Source organism: Lithobates pipiens, unplaced genomic scaffold (genome assembly GCF_037356315.1).
Source record: "Lithobates pipiens isolate NorthernLeopardFrog02 unplaced genomic scaffold, aLitPip1_a1.2 Scaffold_3, whole genome shotgun sequence".
Taxonomy (NCBI): Eukaryota; Metazoa; Chordata; class Amphibia; order Anura; family Ranidae; genus Lithobates; species Lithobates pipiens.
The window spans coordinates 66,017,486-66,036,709 of NW_027507790.1; the positions used below are offsets into that span (position 1 = coordinate 66,017,486).

Genomic DNA, 19,224 nt, shown 5'->3' on the forward strand with positions numbered 1-19,224 from the left:
GCTGGTCAGGAGGACCAGGACCATGAAGTCAGCACATCATTCTGGACCGGAACACTGAACCACGTGACGTCCGCATCTTAAATACCCTCTCCCAGAAAGCACAGCGAGAGCACCACTCCAACTGGGCGGGCTCCGAGAGAGAGTAATTTAAGCACCCAACCAGTCCATAGTTTCATGCCTGCAAGAAGAGACAGTGCCCCCTGCTGCCAGGCCGAACATCTCACAGTCCAGTCAGACTGATGCTGAAGCCCAATTTAGATAATTGCACCCAAACGAAACTGCAGTTTAGGCAACTTTTAACTTTAGAAAAATGCATAGCGCGTGCTCTTCAGGAGCCGCTGCTACAATAAAATAATATGCAAAGTGGTTGGAGCGAGGCCACAGAATGGCAAAGATGATTTTATTACAAATTATGTAAGCAGACTGCAGTTCCTCTTTAACCACTTACAGACCACTGCACGCTGATATAATCCTAACTTTGAAGAGGAATATCACTGTAATGGCAGCAGCTAGCTGCCATAACCCCAGTATCATCTTCTTCGGCAGGTGTTCTGTCAAAAATTGTCTGGCCATTGGATAGTGTCTGCCCCGTACTGCGCAGGCGCAGCGCTTGTGCAGTACGGAGGAAAAGGAGACTCTGAAAGTCTCCTAAGAAGAACGGCGCCTGCGCACTGAGTCCAGGTGCAAGCCCCACCATCCAAGTGGACATACGGTAGCACATAGTAACAGGGCCCCTCGCGGGCTTGCTTCGCTTGTCACGCTTCGGGCACAGCCTCGCTTTGCTCGGCTACTTTTTATTCTAACTCTGTGTCCACTTGGATTGTAGGGCTTGAACTTGGACTCACTGTGCAGGAGCCTTTCATCTTCGGAGACCTTCGGCGTCTCCTTGTCCTCCGTACTGTGCAAGCGCAGTACAGGGCAGACACTATCCGATGGGGGACAGTATTTGACACATCACCGGCAGTCTGCTTTCAGATAAAAGTGGTCTCTGCAGCGGATTCCCAGCGAGATGGGGGGGCCCTCTTCCGCCACCGATAAAAGTGATCTCTGGTGCCCTCCACCGCTTACCAGAGCTGCCAGCAGCGGCGGAGGTGATCGGATGTTTCCCGTTCCTTGGAATTGAGAGGGGAAGATTGCCCACACCTGTATCCATACCACTGCAGGGCGGAAATTATGTAAAAACATCACTTCCGCCATAGCTCTTAAAGGGACAAATTTATTTTATTTATTTTTTAAATGACAATTTTTTTTAGGTCTTTTGACCCCAGATCTCATATTTAAGAGGTCCTGTCTTGCTTTTTTTCTATTGCAAGGGGTGATTATTTTCCTTACAATAGGAACAAAAGTGACACAATTTCTTTTTTTTTTAAAGAACAGGGTAAAAATAAAAATTAAAAGGTAAAATAAATAAGAAAAAAAAATGTTTTTAAATGTGCCCTGTCCCGCCGAGCCGCCACAATCAGTAGAATGAGAGCAATAATTCTAGCCCTGGACCTTCTCTGTAACTCAAGACATGCAACCTGTAGAATTTTTTAAATGTCGCCTATAGAGATTTTTAAGGGTAAAAGTTTGTCGCCATTCCATGAGCCGGTGCAATTTTGAAGCGTGATATGTGGAGTATAAATTTAATCAGCTTAACATTATCTTTCACAATATAGAAAAAAAATTGGGCTAACTTTACCGTTGTCTTATTTTTTAATTAAAAAAAAAGTGTATTTTTTCCAAAAAAAGTGCGCTTGTAAGACCACTGCTCAAATACGGTGTGACAGAAAATATTGCAATGACCGCCATTTTATTCTCCAGGGTGTTAGAAGAAAAAATGTATAATGTTTGGGGGTTCGAAGTCATTTTCTAGCAAAAAAAAATCGTTGTTTAACTTGTAAACAACAAATCTCAAAAAGAGGCTCAATCCTTAAGTGGTTAAACTGTGGTAAATACTCCCTGGAAGCAGCTAATAGCCTGTTTCCTGACGCTTGTGTACATAAGCAGTATATTCTAAGCAAGGAGCTGTTCCTGGGCTCATTAGAAAAGACTCATTCAGCTATTCCATGCAATGTAACGATCACATGACCCATTCCCCGCAGGCGCTGGGGCAGAACGAGGCTCGGAACGCACCAACATGGAACGCTTCCAGATATTCCCAGCTCAGAGAGCGCCGCGGCCACGCCTACCCATTTTCCATCGCCCTGGGAGGCGCACATGCGCAGTGTTTGCTCTCTCCTGCTTCCAGCAGTGTGGTTGCTGTGGTACCGGGCGGAGTGCGGGAGGCGGAGACCCCTCTGGACAGGCACCGGGAGAGCCGCTCAGTGACTCTGGGGACTCAACAGCTTGTGCGGGCATGAGGGACCGGCTGACCGAGCTGTCAGCGGTAAGTGCTCGCCGCTGCTGGGAGCGACAAAGCGAATAACGGTCCTGCAATGGGCGGAAGGGGAGAAGGCTGTGTATGCAGTGTTTATGAGTCCTTCATTGGTAGGGGTGGGCTGTGTGCTGGCTCTTGTGTCTCCTCCATCCGGGCTTTATCTTCTATGTATGACAGGGGGTAGTGGTGGGGCTGCCTGTGGTACTACAAGTCCCAGCATGTCTTAGGGGTGCTTCACCCCAAAATCCCACTGGAGCAAAGTCCACTTTTCTTGTGCATTCCTCTAAAGCTCGTTCATTGAATAGACTGCAAATTGCACAGAAAAGTAGTCCATGCACTGCAGCAAATCGCATGGTACTGCGCTTGGGGTGCCCGCAGATGTGCTGCACTTGGGGTGCCATCAGCAATATATTGGCACTCACAGCAGATCTCAAAGGCAGTGAACGGAAATGTGCATGGAAGGCGTGAACCGGCCCTAAGGGTCACCATACTTCTTTATACCTCACTGTACAATCTTTGTACGACCAACTTTAGGTTTTTCATGAGGACCTACCTTATCAATCCAGTCAGGCTGGCCCTCGCACTACGTAGTTGTTAATAGATGTAAAGAAGATCTGATTGTAATGTGTGTGTGGTGAGTTTTGGGGGTGACCCAGCATGGTTTGTGTCGTCTTTGTTCTTCTTCTGTCTGATGATCTGATGAGTTCAGGCATTCTGCAGAAAATGTAGCTGCGGCATTTGTAAGGCTAGGTTCACATCCGTGCATTTTTTTTAGTTTGTTTTTAGTGGCCTGAACGCACAACAGTAGATTTTAGCCCCCGTTCATATCTGGCCATTTTGACATGCGATTTAACATGTCAAATTGACGGCAACATCCGAATCGGTGCGCTGTTGACTTTGCAGCGCCACATCGATTCCCCAAAGTATTTTCTGCACTACTTTTGATGACTTCGGGGGCAGTTTCAATAGACATCTGTACAGGAACCCGCATAGATGTCTCTGAAATCGCTCCTGAAGTCGGACTGAAATGCGGCTTTGAAATCGTACGAGTCCATCTGAATTCGCACGTTTCAAAGCCACCTTCAGTGTGAACCCAGGCTTAACCTGGATTCCTTTGAGTCTCGTTCACACCTATGCGTTTTACTGCAGTGTGTGTCGTTAGAAAAGGTGGAGGGACTTTTTTCATTCTGGAAGGTTTTGATTCTATGAACTTTAATGGAAGTGCACCATAAACACAAGTTTGGTAGGTTTTCTAACAACCCCCTTCTACAGAAAAATAAACACGTGTGGAAAGTAGGGGTCAACAGATTATCGGAGCGACTAATTATTGTTGGCTGATATTTGAATTTCTCAAATAATCATCAGTCAGAAAGTTACCGATATTGGATAGACCTCCTCCCCCTGTCCCCGCACAGTGTTCGCTGCAGTCTCTGTCAATCTGTCATCGTTGCGTCAGGCAGATGAGAGATGACATCATCTCTCACTGCCCGCCTCGCATCACCACTGTTCCGGCCCTATAGCAGGGCCGCGAAGGCTGCTCTTGGCAGAGCTGCAGCCGTGGGCAAACATTGATAGTTATGTCATCTCTCACCACTTATCCACTCAGATGCCAGTGGCAAGTGACAAGCTGCATCTGGGTGGTAGGTGACTGTGATGCATAGAATATCGGCCTGAAAGGCAGCCAAAAAATCGATATCGGCCCTGAAAAAAACTATATCGGTCGACCCCTAATGGAAAGTGCACAGCTCTGAACCTAGCCTAAGAGGAATCATCGAATGTAATTGTTATGTTGGATGAAGAGAGCGTTGAGAATGGTGGTGTTGTACATTGGTACTTTTTGTAGTATCGGATAACATATCCAGCAACACAGTTTTATATTGTATTGGCAAAAAATTATATAGTATACTAAGCTACTCTGTGCCCCACCGCCCTTCTGAGTGTCCCCATAGCAAGTCACTTGATATGGGGTCATTTGTGTGTGCTTGTTCCTGAGCCCTGGTCTCTGTGTCCATAAGACGGATGCGTTTTTCGCGTTTCGCCCTTTTTGTGGGATGAAACGCGTCACAGGAGTTCTCTGCAGGTTGACACCAAATGCTGAAGCTATCTTTACACATCTCATTCACATTTATGCAACAGGCAGTTGGTGTCTGTGTGCAGACCGTCCCCCTGATGCCACATTTCACAGCGGCGCATTATGCCATGCTGCAGTGCATAGATGTAAGTGAAGTAGTGTTTTGTGATTCTTCAATAAAGTTTAAAAATGTTTTTTAAACAATGCAACTAGAGCTGCAAGATTAATGGTTAAATAAAGAGACTGATTCTACCCCCCAGATCGATTAATGCAGAGAGCTCAAGCTGGCAGTTGACAAAAAAAAAAGTGCAGCCTACCAAGTTTCTCACAACATCGCTAAAAGAAACATTGTGTCATTTGGTTCTTTTAGATCAAAGGTATTAACCTCTGTTTTTTTTTTTTTTTTTTTTGCTATATATGTAAATATATATTTTTTTTAGCAGAGACCCTAGAGAATAAAATGGTAATTTTTGCAGTATTTTATCTCGCACTGCATTTGTATAATAAGAAAGATGATGTTACGCCACAAGAATTATGATCTTTATTCTAAGCCAAAAAATTGCAATTCTCAATTTAGCCAGAATTGTACAGCTATAGGTGCAATGCTTTGTAACAACGCACTTCAGTCCCTACACAATGGACACCAGCCATTAGTGTTTTAACATGTGCGGTGGGTATGTACGAGCCCTGACTTTTTTTTTATTTTTTTTTTAATGATGTCTTTTTGGGTGTCTACCCCTCTTCTTCTTCCAAGCAGTCCTGATGCCCAAATGTTTATAAGAAAAGTAAAGGAGAAAATTGGGGGTTTTTTAAAACAAAAAAACGAACGCACGTGCTCACCTCTGTGCTTCATCATCAGCGTTCTGTCACATTTCGACTTTAAGACCGAGAACTGAGTGATCATATGACCGCTGATCGCTCAGTTCACTGCAGAGTGTGGTGACTGCTCTCCGCTCTGCCCTTCAGAACTCTCTGTAGCACCGAGCTGGGGAGGGGGGTGGGCGCAGCTGCCTTTGGCTCACAGCCGCATGTTCAGAGCCAGCTTTCAATCAGGCAGCTGTGTGGATCTCCACAGTAAGGTTGGAATCCAGTCAGAACCTGGAACGACTCTGTGTGGCGTTAGCCAGCAGCGGCTGAATCTGGGTCACAGGAGTGCAAAAGTAAGTTCTCTTGTGACCCACTAGAGAAATCTGGGCAAAATGCTTTGGTCATGCTTCTCTTTTAAAATGGAGCTCCAGGTTGAATTTAATTTTAAATAGTTCTTTGGGCAAAGCTGGCCCATGCAAACCATTTCCATTACACGCTGATCTAGCATTAGCTACATATGATAAGCAGCACTGTTGCGGCAGCAGTACAGGCAACTTTCTGTCTGTTGCTGGAATTGAAGTTGAATTCCAGGAATTCAGACACTTTGTAAAAAGTGAAGGCACACTATGAGTAAAGTCCAACTAGGTGCATGACATCACCTGGACTTATCTCTACAGTATTATTTACATCTGACAGTTTTATTGGTCTGACAGAGAGACACTCCAGGATCTGAGATAGAGAAGCACACACAGCAGCTATGCCTGTCCTTCCCTCTGTTGCCCATTTATAGAAGTCCTTGTATTCTATGAATGTCATTGCACAATACCAAGACTTCTGTGATTGGGCAGGAGGAGGGGAGGGGCAGGCACAAATGCAGCGACTCTAGTGTTGAAGCTGCAGAGATCAGAAGGATCAGCTGTGAGTTTTTTGGCTGCAATTAAGGAGCGGTGTGATGTGCGTTTCAGTCCATCGTCTGTCTTCGCAGTGACTAGTGCTCATCAAGTGTAGAAAAATGCTCTGTGATTGCCAAAAAACATCTTAAAGGCTCATTCACACCATAAGTATTGTCCTACACTGGGCAAGGCACGATGCATGGACAAGGCAATTTGCCTGAGAATTCAGTTCACACCACTTAATGTGCATTCTTCCAGCTAGACTTGTGCCAATTTCTGCCCTGTGAATGGTTAACACAAGCTCACACCTGAGCAGGGGGGGGGGGGGGCAGGGCTGAGCAACGCTGTGTGTCAATGGATCTACACATCTACCCCCATATCAGGCAGCTTGTTATGGGAGCAGACATAAAAGAGGAGGAGCAGATAAGGTCAGCGGGGGACCCCCGAAGAGGAGGTTCAGGGCTGCTTTGTGCAGTATCATTGCAAGAGCAGGTAAGTATAACATTTTATTTTTTATTTTTTGATCAAAATGACAATTTTATTGAGCATAACGAACAGGATAGTGATACCAAAGTGTAGTGCAACAGGCACTACTAAAACAAACATGTGTATGAGACATACAAATGGATACAATAAGAAACGCGTGGTTCACTAAGCAACAGGAAAACTTAGAGGTTGTGGAGAAGGGGGGGGGGGGGATATTTTCTAGAAGAACCACGGGGACACCCGGTATAAGGGTCATCTAACTCTCGGCACTGCAAGTAGAAGCATCCTCCAACCATCTATCCCAGATTTTGTTATATCTATTGGGACATCCCCTATGAGTGTATAGCAGCTTCTTGTGGGGGAGAGTGTCATTAATCGCCTTAATCCATTGTTGTAGCGTGGGGGGGCCTCCTCTCAGCCATGTTTTGGCGATCTGCAACCTGGCCAGAAACATTGTCTCCTGCAGGAAGATGTTAAGGTATTTTTCGCCTTCAGATAGAGAGAGGAGCCCCAGTATACACTGTCGAGGGCACAGAGACACTGGTGAACCCATGCGATCATGGAGAAACCGGACCACCTGTGCCCAGTATCCCTGTATAGTCGGGCAAAATTTTATTTTTTTCATAAAAAAAATTATAGCTTTACAAGCACAGCCCCACTTCAGGGAATACATTTTAAAGTAGACTTCCTGATTACGCCTAACTAGCTTAAGAACTGCCCCTCTGCCTTCTTACACCTATGCTAACCTGTGTAAGAAAGGTTTATATGCCTACCAATTTCAGGCCGGGCCAGTCCAGTCATGTGTTCTCCTTGGTATGAGCCAGCTGCAGAGGCGAGCAGAGAGTGCGCAGACAAGAGCTAATAAAGCCTGGAGTGGGGATGTCACCCATAGACTTCAGTGGCCCATCTGTTGACGGCACTCCCTCCTCTCTTTTTATATTTTTTATTTTTTTGTCCAGAGTGGAGAACTGCTTTACATTTCCCAGAATAAAACTTTGAAGAATGAGTCCATTCAGTGTTTTCCCTGTGTTGGGGACCGAGCCTGGCTTTTCTGTTATGGAGAATGAGGGGGAGGGCAGTAATTGATCAGATTTCACTACTAGAAACATCTGTAGGATTCTTATGTAAAAGCAACTGGGATGGAGTACATGATAATGTGTGTTTGTGTGGTGATTGGAGCTAGCTCATTATTGAGCAGAAAACAATTGCTGCTTCTGTACATATTCCAGTTTTGTGGTGTGGAAATCAATTCTACATTACCAACAGTTCTAACACTTGTAGCAACCTCCTCCCTCCCTCTTGGACTGCCAGTTAGCAGTGGATAGTTACAACTGTAGCTGGGGGAAGGGAAGTGTGTAGGGAAATGACAGATTTACCAATATACTGTATCATCATGAAATCAATGCAAGGCTAATGTGCAAACGACCGATGTGTGGTAATCTATTTCATTTCAGTTTGCTATAGTAAGATCATACAAATATGCATTCAGGGTATTAGCCTACATCCACCTCAAGTGTTCATGCTGTTGTTTATTTAAAGCCCATCTTCAGGTTAAAATGTACCTCCTTCTAACTAATTGCTGACATGGGGAAAACAAACAAATGGTCTTTTAATATTTCTAAAGCCACGGCCATGTGACAATTCAGTACTGCGTCCTCTCTCTCTTCTTCTGTGTATATCCGGACACCTTCTATTTGGCTGTCCAGTGGCAAAGTGCTCCCAGGATCTGAAAGAGGACTGATTCCAACGGACAGGACTGTAGTGGATGGATGGTCTCGGGCACATCTGCAGCAATGGATTAGTGGTCCTCAGTACCTGAAAATGGCATCCAATGAGGGGAGCTGGTTGCAGTAAAGCCCCGTACACACGAGCGGACTTTTCGACATCCAAAGTTCCGTCAGACTTTTCGATCGTGTGTGGGCTGCAACGGACTTTTGATTCACAAAAGTCTGACAGACTTTAGAAAATGGAACATGCTTCAAATTTTTCCGACGGAACTCCGCCGGACCCAGTTCCTACCGAAAAATTTGCTCGTGTGTATGCTATTCCGACGGACTAAAACCGACGCTAGGGCAGCTATTGGCTACTGGCTATGAACTTCCTTATTCGAGTCCAGTCGTACGTCATCACATTCGAATCCGTCAGAGTTTGGTGTGATTGTGTGTGGCCAAGTCCGCTCATTCGAAAAGTCCGTCAGAACTCTGTCGGAACTCCGGCAGAACTCCTTTGGAAGTCTGTCGGACATAAGTCCGCTCGTGTGTACGGGGCTTAAGTATAACTTGCTTCACCAGGTAGGAAAACTATAAATCCTTGCAGTATGGGTTGGGGGGGGGGGGGGGGGTGCAGAGCAGGACTTTAAACAATCCTTTAAAGTGCTGTGGTTATGGTGACTTCAAATTTTTAGCCAATGCCACAGGTAAATGTTGAGCTTTAAAAACTGGGTAGCTAGCATGTACAGAATCCAGGAAGGACACTGTGGCTTCAGATGCCCGCACTGGAGATGGCTGCTTTGTGCAGGCAACTTCACAAAGTTAGAAAACTGGGCATAGTTTACAGCATACCTTTGTTACATTGCTCGAGGCGTGAGTATTTTAGGGGTATTTTTATCTTCAAAAGTCATATTTTGGCCGGAACTCCGCTTTATTTATTTTTTTACAATTATAACAAAACAATCTCTTTTGACCTGGTGAACTAAAAATCCAATGTGTTTTTTTGTTTTTTTTTGTTGTTTTTTTTTGTGACTGATTCCTCTTTAATGAGACATGCAGGGTCTAAAAGACCCTGCATGTCTCCCCTGAGCTCCACTGAATGGAACACAATGCACATCATACTGCATTACATTCTTTCTTGGCCTTAATGAACTGGGAAAATGTTGATGGGGGGGGGGGGGGGCCTAGAAGTGACATCATACACACCATATCCAGGTCGGCAACAAGAATGAGAAGAGAGTGAATGTGTGTCTGCTCTCCTCCCTGCCCTCTACCCAGGGGCACCCGCTATGCTGGTCCTGGGCCCGCAGATAAGCAACCTGCTCTACCCCCCCCCCCCAAAAAAGCCCCCCAAAAAACTAAAATGCTGTTTTTTTATTTTCCTTGCATGTCCCCCTCGGATCTACAGTGACTGCACTATAAGTGCACTTGTAGTGCAAAGTGGATTTGCCTTTAGTAAATAACCCCAATTGTGTTTTTATTGCACGCAGATGGGAAGTGGCCCTTAACATGCCAGGCAAGTGTAATCTAGGTGCTGTTGTGTCTTTTTATTAGGTTCTGCTGATGCAAATGGTAAAAGTGGACTCACTTGGGTGGATGTCTCACTAGTGATTCTGTCTCTGGTGAGAACTCCCAGTGATTGCTGTGCGGCACACAGCAGGGAATAACGTTACTCACTAGTTGTATGTGTTGCTCTCTCACCGGATGGATGAGCTATGCCTACATCATCTAGTTGGCTGGAGAGCAATGTATTTGAGCATTTTATCTGCACATTTGAGTGATTACTGGTGTGATGCAGCCCTTACGTCTCAGGGACGGGGCTTCTTTTTTCTGACCACTGTATATTGTTATACAGCTCTCTTTGGGATGTACCTGTTTCTGCTCTGTACCCCTTAAGGAATACATTTCCAGTTGCTAAACTGTTAGTTTAAGATTTTCCATGCGTTTATCTCAGTGTACACCTATACTCAGAGGTGTTTTTTCTTCCAGTCATGATTTCCATTTCGTTGATTGCAGGCTAGTTTTACAATCTGACTTGCACAGACACGACTTCCATCTGTAGTTCCCGGTGTCACATTTAGACGAGGCCTTGGGGAAGCACATTCCATTTGGTAACCCTGGCTTCATTTTCTTCCAGCTGTTTGCTCTGCTGTCAGTTTAGTGTTCATCTGCTCAACACATGTCATCTTGTTTATTAAAAAATATGTTTTCATTAATGGCATTACTTAGTACACTCTGTCATGCTGCAATTTTCTCTGGCTGGCTTTAATTTTGTATGTGTTTCAGGAAGTGGCTGTAGAATTTCTGAATACTAATGCAGGGAGAAAGGCTGTGTTGTTAGCGTCAACCAGTCCCATCCCTGCTCCCATTTCCTGGTCCCGATCAAACAATTAAAGGAACACACCACTTTTTGTTTACAAAAAAATATATAATGTATAAACACAAGCCATTGTGTAACTTAAAGTAATACTAAACGCACTCTTTCTTTTGCATTGTCTCTTATATTTCTCTGTGTGGATGATGGCTTTATAAGTATTTTAATAAAAAAAAATAAAAAATTGAATTGCCCTTTTTATAATCTATATAACCTATATACAGCTGCCACATGACCCAGCTCTTTCCCAGCCTTTCTGCAGGGAAACGAAAGCAGGAGGAGTCTCTAGTCCTCTGCTGCTGATCACATGTTTAAAAATGTAAAAAAAAAACAGCCTTGAGTATAAAGTAAACATAAATAATATCAATAATCTGTTTTAAATTGTCATACAAATATATATTTGAAATCAAATCTCTATTATTTTTTGCAAGAACGTGGTGTTTGCGGATTTCTGCCAGTCACAGGCTGTGCCATGCCCCTCCAGCCTGTGTCCTGAAATAAGAGGGAGGTGAAACCTTCATTAATCTACATGTAATATCCCGTCCCCATTGTGTTTAGATGGTTAGTAGGTATGGAGGTGGATGGAGGGAGGGGGTGGGCCAGCTTTTATTTACCACTGTGTATACACCACATGTGACTCTATAGTCACATAGGCTGCTCAGATGTGATGGGGAGGAAATGCTGAGCATAGAAACTCACTGAAAACTGAGCCTGTACAGGGTTGCCATGACAGCTGCAAAATCCTAAAGTGAATTGGGGACATGGATAGAAGGTGGAGATGGAGAGCAAGATCAACCAGTTTTTTTTTTTTTTGCAGACTACAGAAAAGGAATCTCATAATGGCTGAGTACGAACAGCATGTAATACACCATTTTAGTGATCATTTTTTCTGATGTGGATTTAGTGACACTTTAAAGTAGTAGTATAAAATGCATTCTAAGCAAGCATGGAAACATTCTGCAGGTACATACTTTGCTTCATATGTGTGCCCAAACATGTAAATGCTTTTCTTTGCAGTGCTGTTGACTGGAAGTTGTACAGCACCACTCACTTGTACTTCCTGGTAGGGGGGCGCACATCCTTGAATAGTTCAGATGCACAGTGCACTAGGACAAAGCAGGCTTCAACTGGTGTCATTCACTTGTTTGGAGGAGGGGGAGCACAGGAGGGACCACTTAGACTATTTGACTGAGGTCTGCAGCACTATACATGACATGTTTTAGACCCTTTTCACACTGAGACGCTATAGGGCCTGTAAAGCGCTTCAACTTTCACTCCAATGTGAAAGCCTGAGTGATCAAAAACTCAAAACACTCAAAGTCCTGCAAGCAGCATATTTGGTAAAAGGCTCCCTGCTAGCGGCTGAAAAAGCACCGCAAAAATAGCAGTGCTTTACTGCCGACGCCCATGCACTGCATGTGTGAAAGTGCACTAATAGTTTTTTTTTTTTTTTTTTTTGAGATTTGAATAGGGTTGTAAGGGAAAGAACCACTGGCAGGTTTCTATAGCTGTCTGTTTCTCCATTGGAGTTCCGTCAATTTTTTATTTTTTTTAAGTCAGCAGCCAAAAATACTGCAGCGGCTGACTTTTAAAATATGGACACTTACCTGTCCAGGGCGCCTGTGAGGTCGGGTGGAGCCTCCGCCATCTTTGGTAAGGGAATCGGGAAGTGAAGCCTTCCCAGAAGACAGGGGGGGGTGGAGAAGGAGCCAGATATAGCATAGATATCCACGGATACTGCAGCTATCTATGCCCAGAAGTGGAAGCAAATACCTGCCCCCCCCCCCCCCCCCGAAAGGTGCCAAATGTGACACGGTGAGGAGGATTCCCAAAAGCAGAAGTTCCTTTTTTGGATGGAACTCCGCTTTAACTCTCTAATTGTCCTGATCACCTCTATCAGTGATGGTGAACCTTTGGCGCCCCAGATGTTTTGGAATGACATTTCCCATCATTCTCAACTACACTGCAGAGTGCGTGAGCATCATGGGAAATCTAGTTCTAAAATATCTGGGGTGCCAGAGTTCACCATCACTGACCTAGATCTATCTTTCAACCCTTCCCTACTCTATCTAAAATGAAAAGTTTTGGCTTTAAAGCAGAAAGATTGTCAATCCCCCATTAGTACACCCCTCTACACAAAACACTAAACGGTTATTACATTTTTGAAGTTCCTTACTATTGAAGAGAAAAGTCTCATTACATTTTTCAAGAAGTGCTTTCTGTAATTCAAAAAATGCTTTGTATTCTGCCAAGGAGGAGGAGTTAGAACAGTGATTACATCATATCCTCTCCTCTCTCTACAGGAAAAGTAACTACATTTCCCATTAATCTTTGGGAATTGATGGGAAATCACAAATCTTTTACACCTTTCCTCCATTCGTAATCCCCTGGTGTTAAGGAAATTTTAACAAGCGAATACCACACTGATTCTTTTGGCTTCTAATTGGCCCAAGAGACCCTGGTTTTCCAGCCTGTTGTCAGTCAGTGGACCTCCCAGGTCCTAGACAAACCTTCGCAGTGCGATATGCGATCTGAAGTGGGGGGTTTCGTTAACAATGTATTCACACTGCCATATGCAAACTGCTGGGAATGTCAACTGTTGTGAGTTGGGTGCGATGCGGGAACTCGCAGTGAATTCACAGCGTTCCCACGTCACACAAGTGTGAACGGAGTTTGTGTGTGTTTTTTTTTTTTTTTTTTAGTTTAGAACAAACTTTGGCCACTAATCCGAGTGCCTGATACTTTAAAGGCTTTTCTAGGATAACATCTATCCCATTTCAAATTTTTCCCAAATGGGATCTTTCCCTTGTTTTCAAGGTTAATCAAAAGTTCTCTGATTTCCTTATCTATAATTAAAGAAGAGCCTTGCGTTCAAGGCAGCCTTCTTGGCAGCTGTCACTCCCGCTAAGCGCATTATCGAGTTGCAGGCCCTATTGATTTAAGAGCTTTTTCTCCAGATATTTGAGGATAGGTTAGTGATGTGTGCTAACCCTGGTTTCCTTTGCAGGGTTTCCTTTAGTTTTTATCGTTCCCAGGATATAATGTTGCCCACCTATTATCCTCATCCTTCGAACAGTAGAGCAGAAGAATTCAATGTGAGAGAAATTCTTCCATCCACGCTGTTTAGTATTGATGGCGGGAATCTTTTAGATTTTTCTTGTTTATCTCACAGACTGAATGAGAGAAATGTATGTGTGTATGGCTGGCATTAATCTGGTGACAGCCTTATAATTTTGGATTACCCTCACTTCCTTTCACTGTGGCCAGGAAAAGGACTAATTCACACTGTGTTTTAACGCATGGTAAAATGTCTGTCACCACAGGGGGACACAGGAAACAATTGTTTCCTATGTGTCCCATTCACACTGCAACGCAGCCTAGCACTGCTCTACAGCAGCCCAAATCACACTTCAAAGTCAGGCAGCGCAGCCTAGTGCTAGATATTGCAGTGAATTAAGTGTACATTTTGTACACTTTTTTTAAATAAAGCTCATACAAAACGGGAGGGTGAAAAAAAAGGGAGCAGCGTGATGTGGTAAATCGTGCACCATACTTCTCCCTACCACAGCTAGCAACTCTGAGCGGCAAATCGCCCCGCCCACTGTGTTGCAGTGTGCATTAATCACAATAGAGGAGACTTTACTATTGTATCCAAAACAATACTTTTTACATACACTTTAACCACTTGTTGACTGGCTCACATCAATTTACATCGGATAGCGGGCACGTGCCAGCGGGTTCCATGGACTCAATGTCCGTCGGTGGCCCAGAGAGGCAAAACGTTCTATTCCTATGTAAACAAGGCATTTCCCTGTTCTGCCTAGCAACATGACAGGGATATACTACTCCCAGTGATCGAGAGCAATGCTTTCTGTCATGCCCACCCCCCTATAGTTAGAACACACTTAACCCCTTGATTGCTCCCCTAGTGTTTAACCCATTCCCTGTCAGTGACGTTTACACAGTAATCGGTGCATTTTTCCCAAAATAGTGTCAAGTGTCCGATCTTCCTGCCGCAATGTCGCAGTCACGATAAAAATCGCAGATCACCGACATTACTAATAAATAAAGTTAAAAAAATATAATAAAAATACCATAAATCTATCCCTGATTTTGTAGAGGCAATAACTTTTGTGCTAACCAATCAATACATGCTTTCTGCAATTTTATTTTATTTTTTTTGTAAAATATGTAGAAGAATACATATTGACCTAAACTGATGAAGACATTTCTTTTTTTATATCTATTTTTTGGGGGATATTTATTATAGCAAAAAGTAAAAAAAAAACTCTATCTCTTTTTATATAGACCTTTTTTGTTTATAGTGCAAAAAAAAAGACCAGAGGTGATCAAATTCCACCAAAAGAAATCTCTATTTGTGGGAAAGAAAGGACGTCAATTTTGTTGTCGTAGCACGACCGCACAATTGTCAGTTAAAGTGATGGAATGCCATATCGTAAAAAAAAAAAAAAAAAAGGCTTGGTCAGGAAGGGAGAAATCCTTCCGAGGCTGAAGTGGTTAATAACTAAAATGTTATTACATGTTTGTACATCTGCTAGAAATATAACAGAATTTCCCAAGGAGAGACCATCCATTGGTTATATCCATTAATCAGATCTTCCCTTTCATTCATGAACTGAAATAAAAGGAAGGATCTAGTCTGTTTTATTTGAGACTATATTTTTAACCTTCAATGCAGAGAAAGCTTAAGCTCAAGTTAAGAGATGCGGTATTTTGGATGGAAGTGCGAAGTGACGTCCACAATCATTGGACAGCTTATTCAGAGCCTTAACTTGTGCTCTCAGGGCCTTGTGTAAGGATTTGAACTTGTAAGAGAACTTCCTGGAGCTTGAAATGTATGAAATGCATAAGACTTGACCTGTTTATTTTAGTGTTGCATGAAGGTATTGGTTTCTAATATCGGGTCAGTCATACAAGACTGGTGTGATTGGCTTTTTCATTTTTAAAAGAATGCCACTTTCTGAAACTGATGTGTTGGGTAATTGTGACCTGAGTTCTCATTATGCAACATGTTAATTGGGACACACCTTTCTTTTCATTTTTTGTTTTTGTATTATATATATATATATATATATATATATTATGTATGTCCAGGGAAATTGTAATAAGCAGATGTTTTATTTTATTGATGTTCCATAAGACGTCTATTTGTTTTTTCCCAATTCTATGTGCACACAGGCTAAGGGGGAAGGCGAAGATGGGGACACAGTGGTTATTATGCAAAAAGAACAATTTATGGATGACTTCTTCCTTCAGGTAAGACATTTTAAATTTTTTAAATACAGGGCCTCTTCACAATGTCATTGCTTTTTGTTTTTGTAAATAAAAATAAAATAAAAAAATCAGTAGTGGGAATTCTTAAAATAGCTGAGGAAGTCAACTTCTCCATCTAGTCTTTTAGGCTCGTTTATCCGGTATTCCAAAAGTTCAGGGCTGGAACAGGAAATATTGTTTTGCTTCTTTTGACATGTGTTTCCTCTAGAGATAATTTTATGAAGATGAGATATAATAAAAGAACTGACAGTTGAGAAACCGTTTTGTTAGAAATTAGATATTTGATACACTAAAAAGCATTTTAAAGATGTTCTCCATTGTGATAAAATTACGGTGGTTATCTGCATGGTGTAATTTTTGAATAGTATCTAAGGAAGAAAGTTTATCCTGAATAACTGAGAATCAGGAGAATGCATATTACAGCTCAGCTATTATATAAAAAGGCAAGCACGTTGCTGTATGTAGTGTTATTCCTCCTCCTGACTTTGCCAGGGACTTGCATTGAGCACTTTGGCACTTAAAATTAAAGAGGAAGTAAACCCCGATGAGTTCACTTCCTCTTTGATTCCCTGCAAAGGCAAAGCATAATGGACTACTATGCACTTACCTGACACAGGAGCCAGCGATGTCACTGCTGTCCCCTGTAGTCCGGCGCATTCATCTTCTCGGTGGGTCTCGCTGCTCCGCCACTGTCATTCGGCGAAGCCACGATGATGTCACTCCCGCGCATTTGCGCAGGGAGCCGCCACGCGCGGCATATCGCTGTTGTCGGTGCCGCGCTCAATGCGCCTGTGCGCCGCTGTCTTTCGGCAAATATCTCCTAAACCGTATAGGTTTAGTAGATATTTCTTGGACCTACAGGTAAGCCTTAATCTAGGCTTACGTGTAGGTCAAAGTGTGTTGTAAGGGTTTACAACCACTTTAACTGTTATTTCTGAATTTGAAGAAAATAGATAGGTCTAATTATCTGGACTATTTAGACGGAAGCAGGAGTTTCATAAGAAATATAAACATCTGTGCTTGTAGGCTTATTGGAGCATTTATAAATGCGGATTTGACTGGGTTGAAGTCATATAGTTGTTCTTTGTCATTTTCATTTAAAAGCATGTTTCTCTATTGCACGTCACAAGATACAGGGCATCTTCTTATCCATTACAATAGGGTTATGCTTCCACCTCCAGGCAACTGGAAAATGTCAAAAAGAGACAGGAGTCCCTGCCAAGACATAGCCCTTCCCAGCCCAGCACAGCCTCAGTCTTTAGCTAGTGTCTTAGGTAATGGTCACGTGTGTGCAATCTCTGCACACTTTATGGTCTCTGTGATACCAGTGGATACATTTATGCATGAGGGTTGTGGGTAAGATAGTTGCTTCCTTTTTTTTTTTAAGTGGTACACTTTTTTTTATTTTATTTTTTTGCCTGGTTTTACTCCAGGACCCTTCAGCTGAATGTCTTATTAACGTGGAACAGAACACAGTCACTGAACTCCCTGATGCGCCTAAAACACAATACATGCCTGTCGCTGGATTGGCGGTTTTCTACATGGATGCTAAAAATGGTTCCTTCCTTTTTTTTTTTTTTTTTTTTCTTGGAAGATTTTAACAATGGATGCCAGCCTAGTAAGCCAAAGAGAACCTCTGGATTCAGGAAACTGTCATCGCAGGAGAGGATATTGGCTATATACTAGTAGTTTTAAACAAAAAGCGTACATTCAGTATACTTGTTTGAAAGCACTTCAAAATTTTGTTTGCTTTTAACATTTGATTTTGAGGTGAATAGACCTCTCCAATAAAAACTACATGGCTGTTAATTGCAGAAAAAAAATTCCATCCTGCTCCTTTAAATTTTCTCATCTCCTGTGGTCGAAAGCCAAAATAATTTTGACCCCACAAACAAATTGAATGACCATTCTTAAAATGAAACCTTTTGAATGAAATTCTACTATTGTATGGTAAAGGCTAAAGATCTTGTGTCCCTCACTTTTTTTTTTTTCCAGTACTGGAAAAAGAGAAAATGAAAATAAAGTTGCATTAACAACATCTTGTGTTCAGTGCTGAAATAGTTTTACTGGTCAAAAATCCAAATCATACAGTATAAGACACAAGCAAAGTATTTGAAAGACCCTAGGTTCTAGGCTCGTACCTTCAGGTGATTCTACACTGTCAGAGCTTTTGCTGATGTGTCCATTGGGCGCCTTTCTTATATCTGTACCACACTCTGTGAGTCCTAAGTTTTTTTTTTTTTTTTTTTTATTTTTTTTTTATTTAATCTTCAAATTCTTCAATCAGCTGCTCGCTGCCTTCTTATGCCACAAATTGAAGCAGTGCTTCCAGATTAGCTAAACCTTTTGGAGTCATACCCACAACTCTCACTGTGGGGATGGCCTATAATGTTGCTTTGGGCACTGGATCCTGCATAGATTTGAACACATCACTGTAAACAAACCCCTGTAGCTGGGTCTATCCACTGAGGATTTTTTTCCTTCTATCTTGTCCAGGGTACAAGAGGAGAGATCCTTAACATGGGGGGGGGGGGGGGGGGCAAATATCACCTTTTAACAGTTGTCACAGCAGTGGATGTCTCCTTTGGGATATCTACTACTCCTCTTTCTCTTGACTTCCTCTCCTAGTGACAGTGGGCAACCAGTTGGCGTAAATATCCCAATGCAGCACTAGAAACCTTACAGGGCAAGAGGGCTAACAGTGTTGTACAGTGGGAGAATGCAATATCTTGCTGGATGACAGCGGGTGTGATATATTAATGAACATGCCTTTCCTCTTTCACACTTGGAAGCTATTTATTATTAATGTTGCTAATGGTTCTCCTCTATGAATCTGCTTGCACTTGTACAAAAATATAGTATGTTTGTAATTCTTTAGCATGATGGCCTAGTAAATTACCACTTTCAGTTTTATTGCTCTGCCTCCTCTACCCTTAATGTTTTATCCTCAATGTTATCTTGTACAAAAGTTATATTGCATTTCTTTTTGAGATTTTATATTTTTTTCACCCTTAGGTAGAAGAAATAAGGAACTGTATTGCTAAAATATCTGAAAATGTAGAGGAGGTGAAAAAGAAGCACAGCACAATTTTATCTGCACCAAACCCAGAAGACAGTAAGCTACCAAGTTCAATATAAATCTGATTATATGTCATTTGTTTTGTTTTTTTTGTTTTTTTGACACCTTAAAGCGGAGGTCCACCCTAAAATGGACCTCCCGCTCATCGGAA

The 19,224-nt window shown here is 42.6% G+C and overlaps 1 protein-coding gene across 1 annotated transcript in view; it reads left to right on the forward strand.

Moving 5' to 3' along the window:
* Positions 1–2,223: 2,223 nt before the first annotated feature.
* STX2 (syntaxin 2) overlaps positions 2,224–19,224 on the forward strand; it is an 80,271-nt gene continuing 63,270 nt past the window's right edge. The window contains exons 1-3 of the mRNA XM_077461780.1: positions 2,224–2,368; positions 15,899–15,976; positions 19,010–19,109. Of these exons, the coding sequence (XP_077317906.1) occupies positions 2,339–2,368; positions 15,899–15,976; positions 19,010–19,109 (208 nt within the window). The 5' untranslated portion in view covers positions 2,224–2,338. The remainder of the gene's footprint in view (positions 2,369–15,898; positions 15,977–19,009; positions 19,110–19,224) is intronic.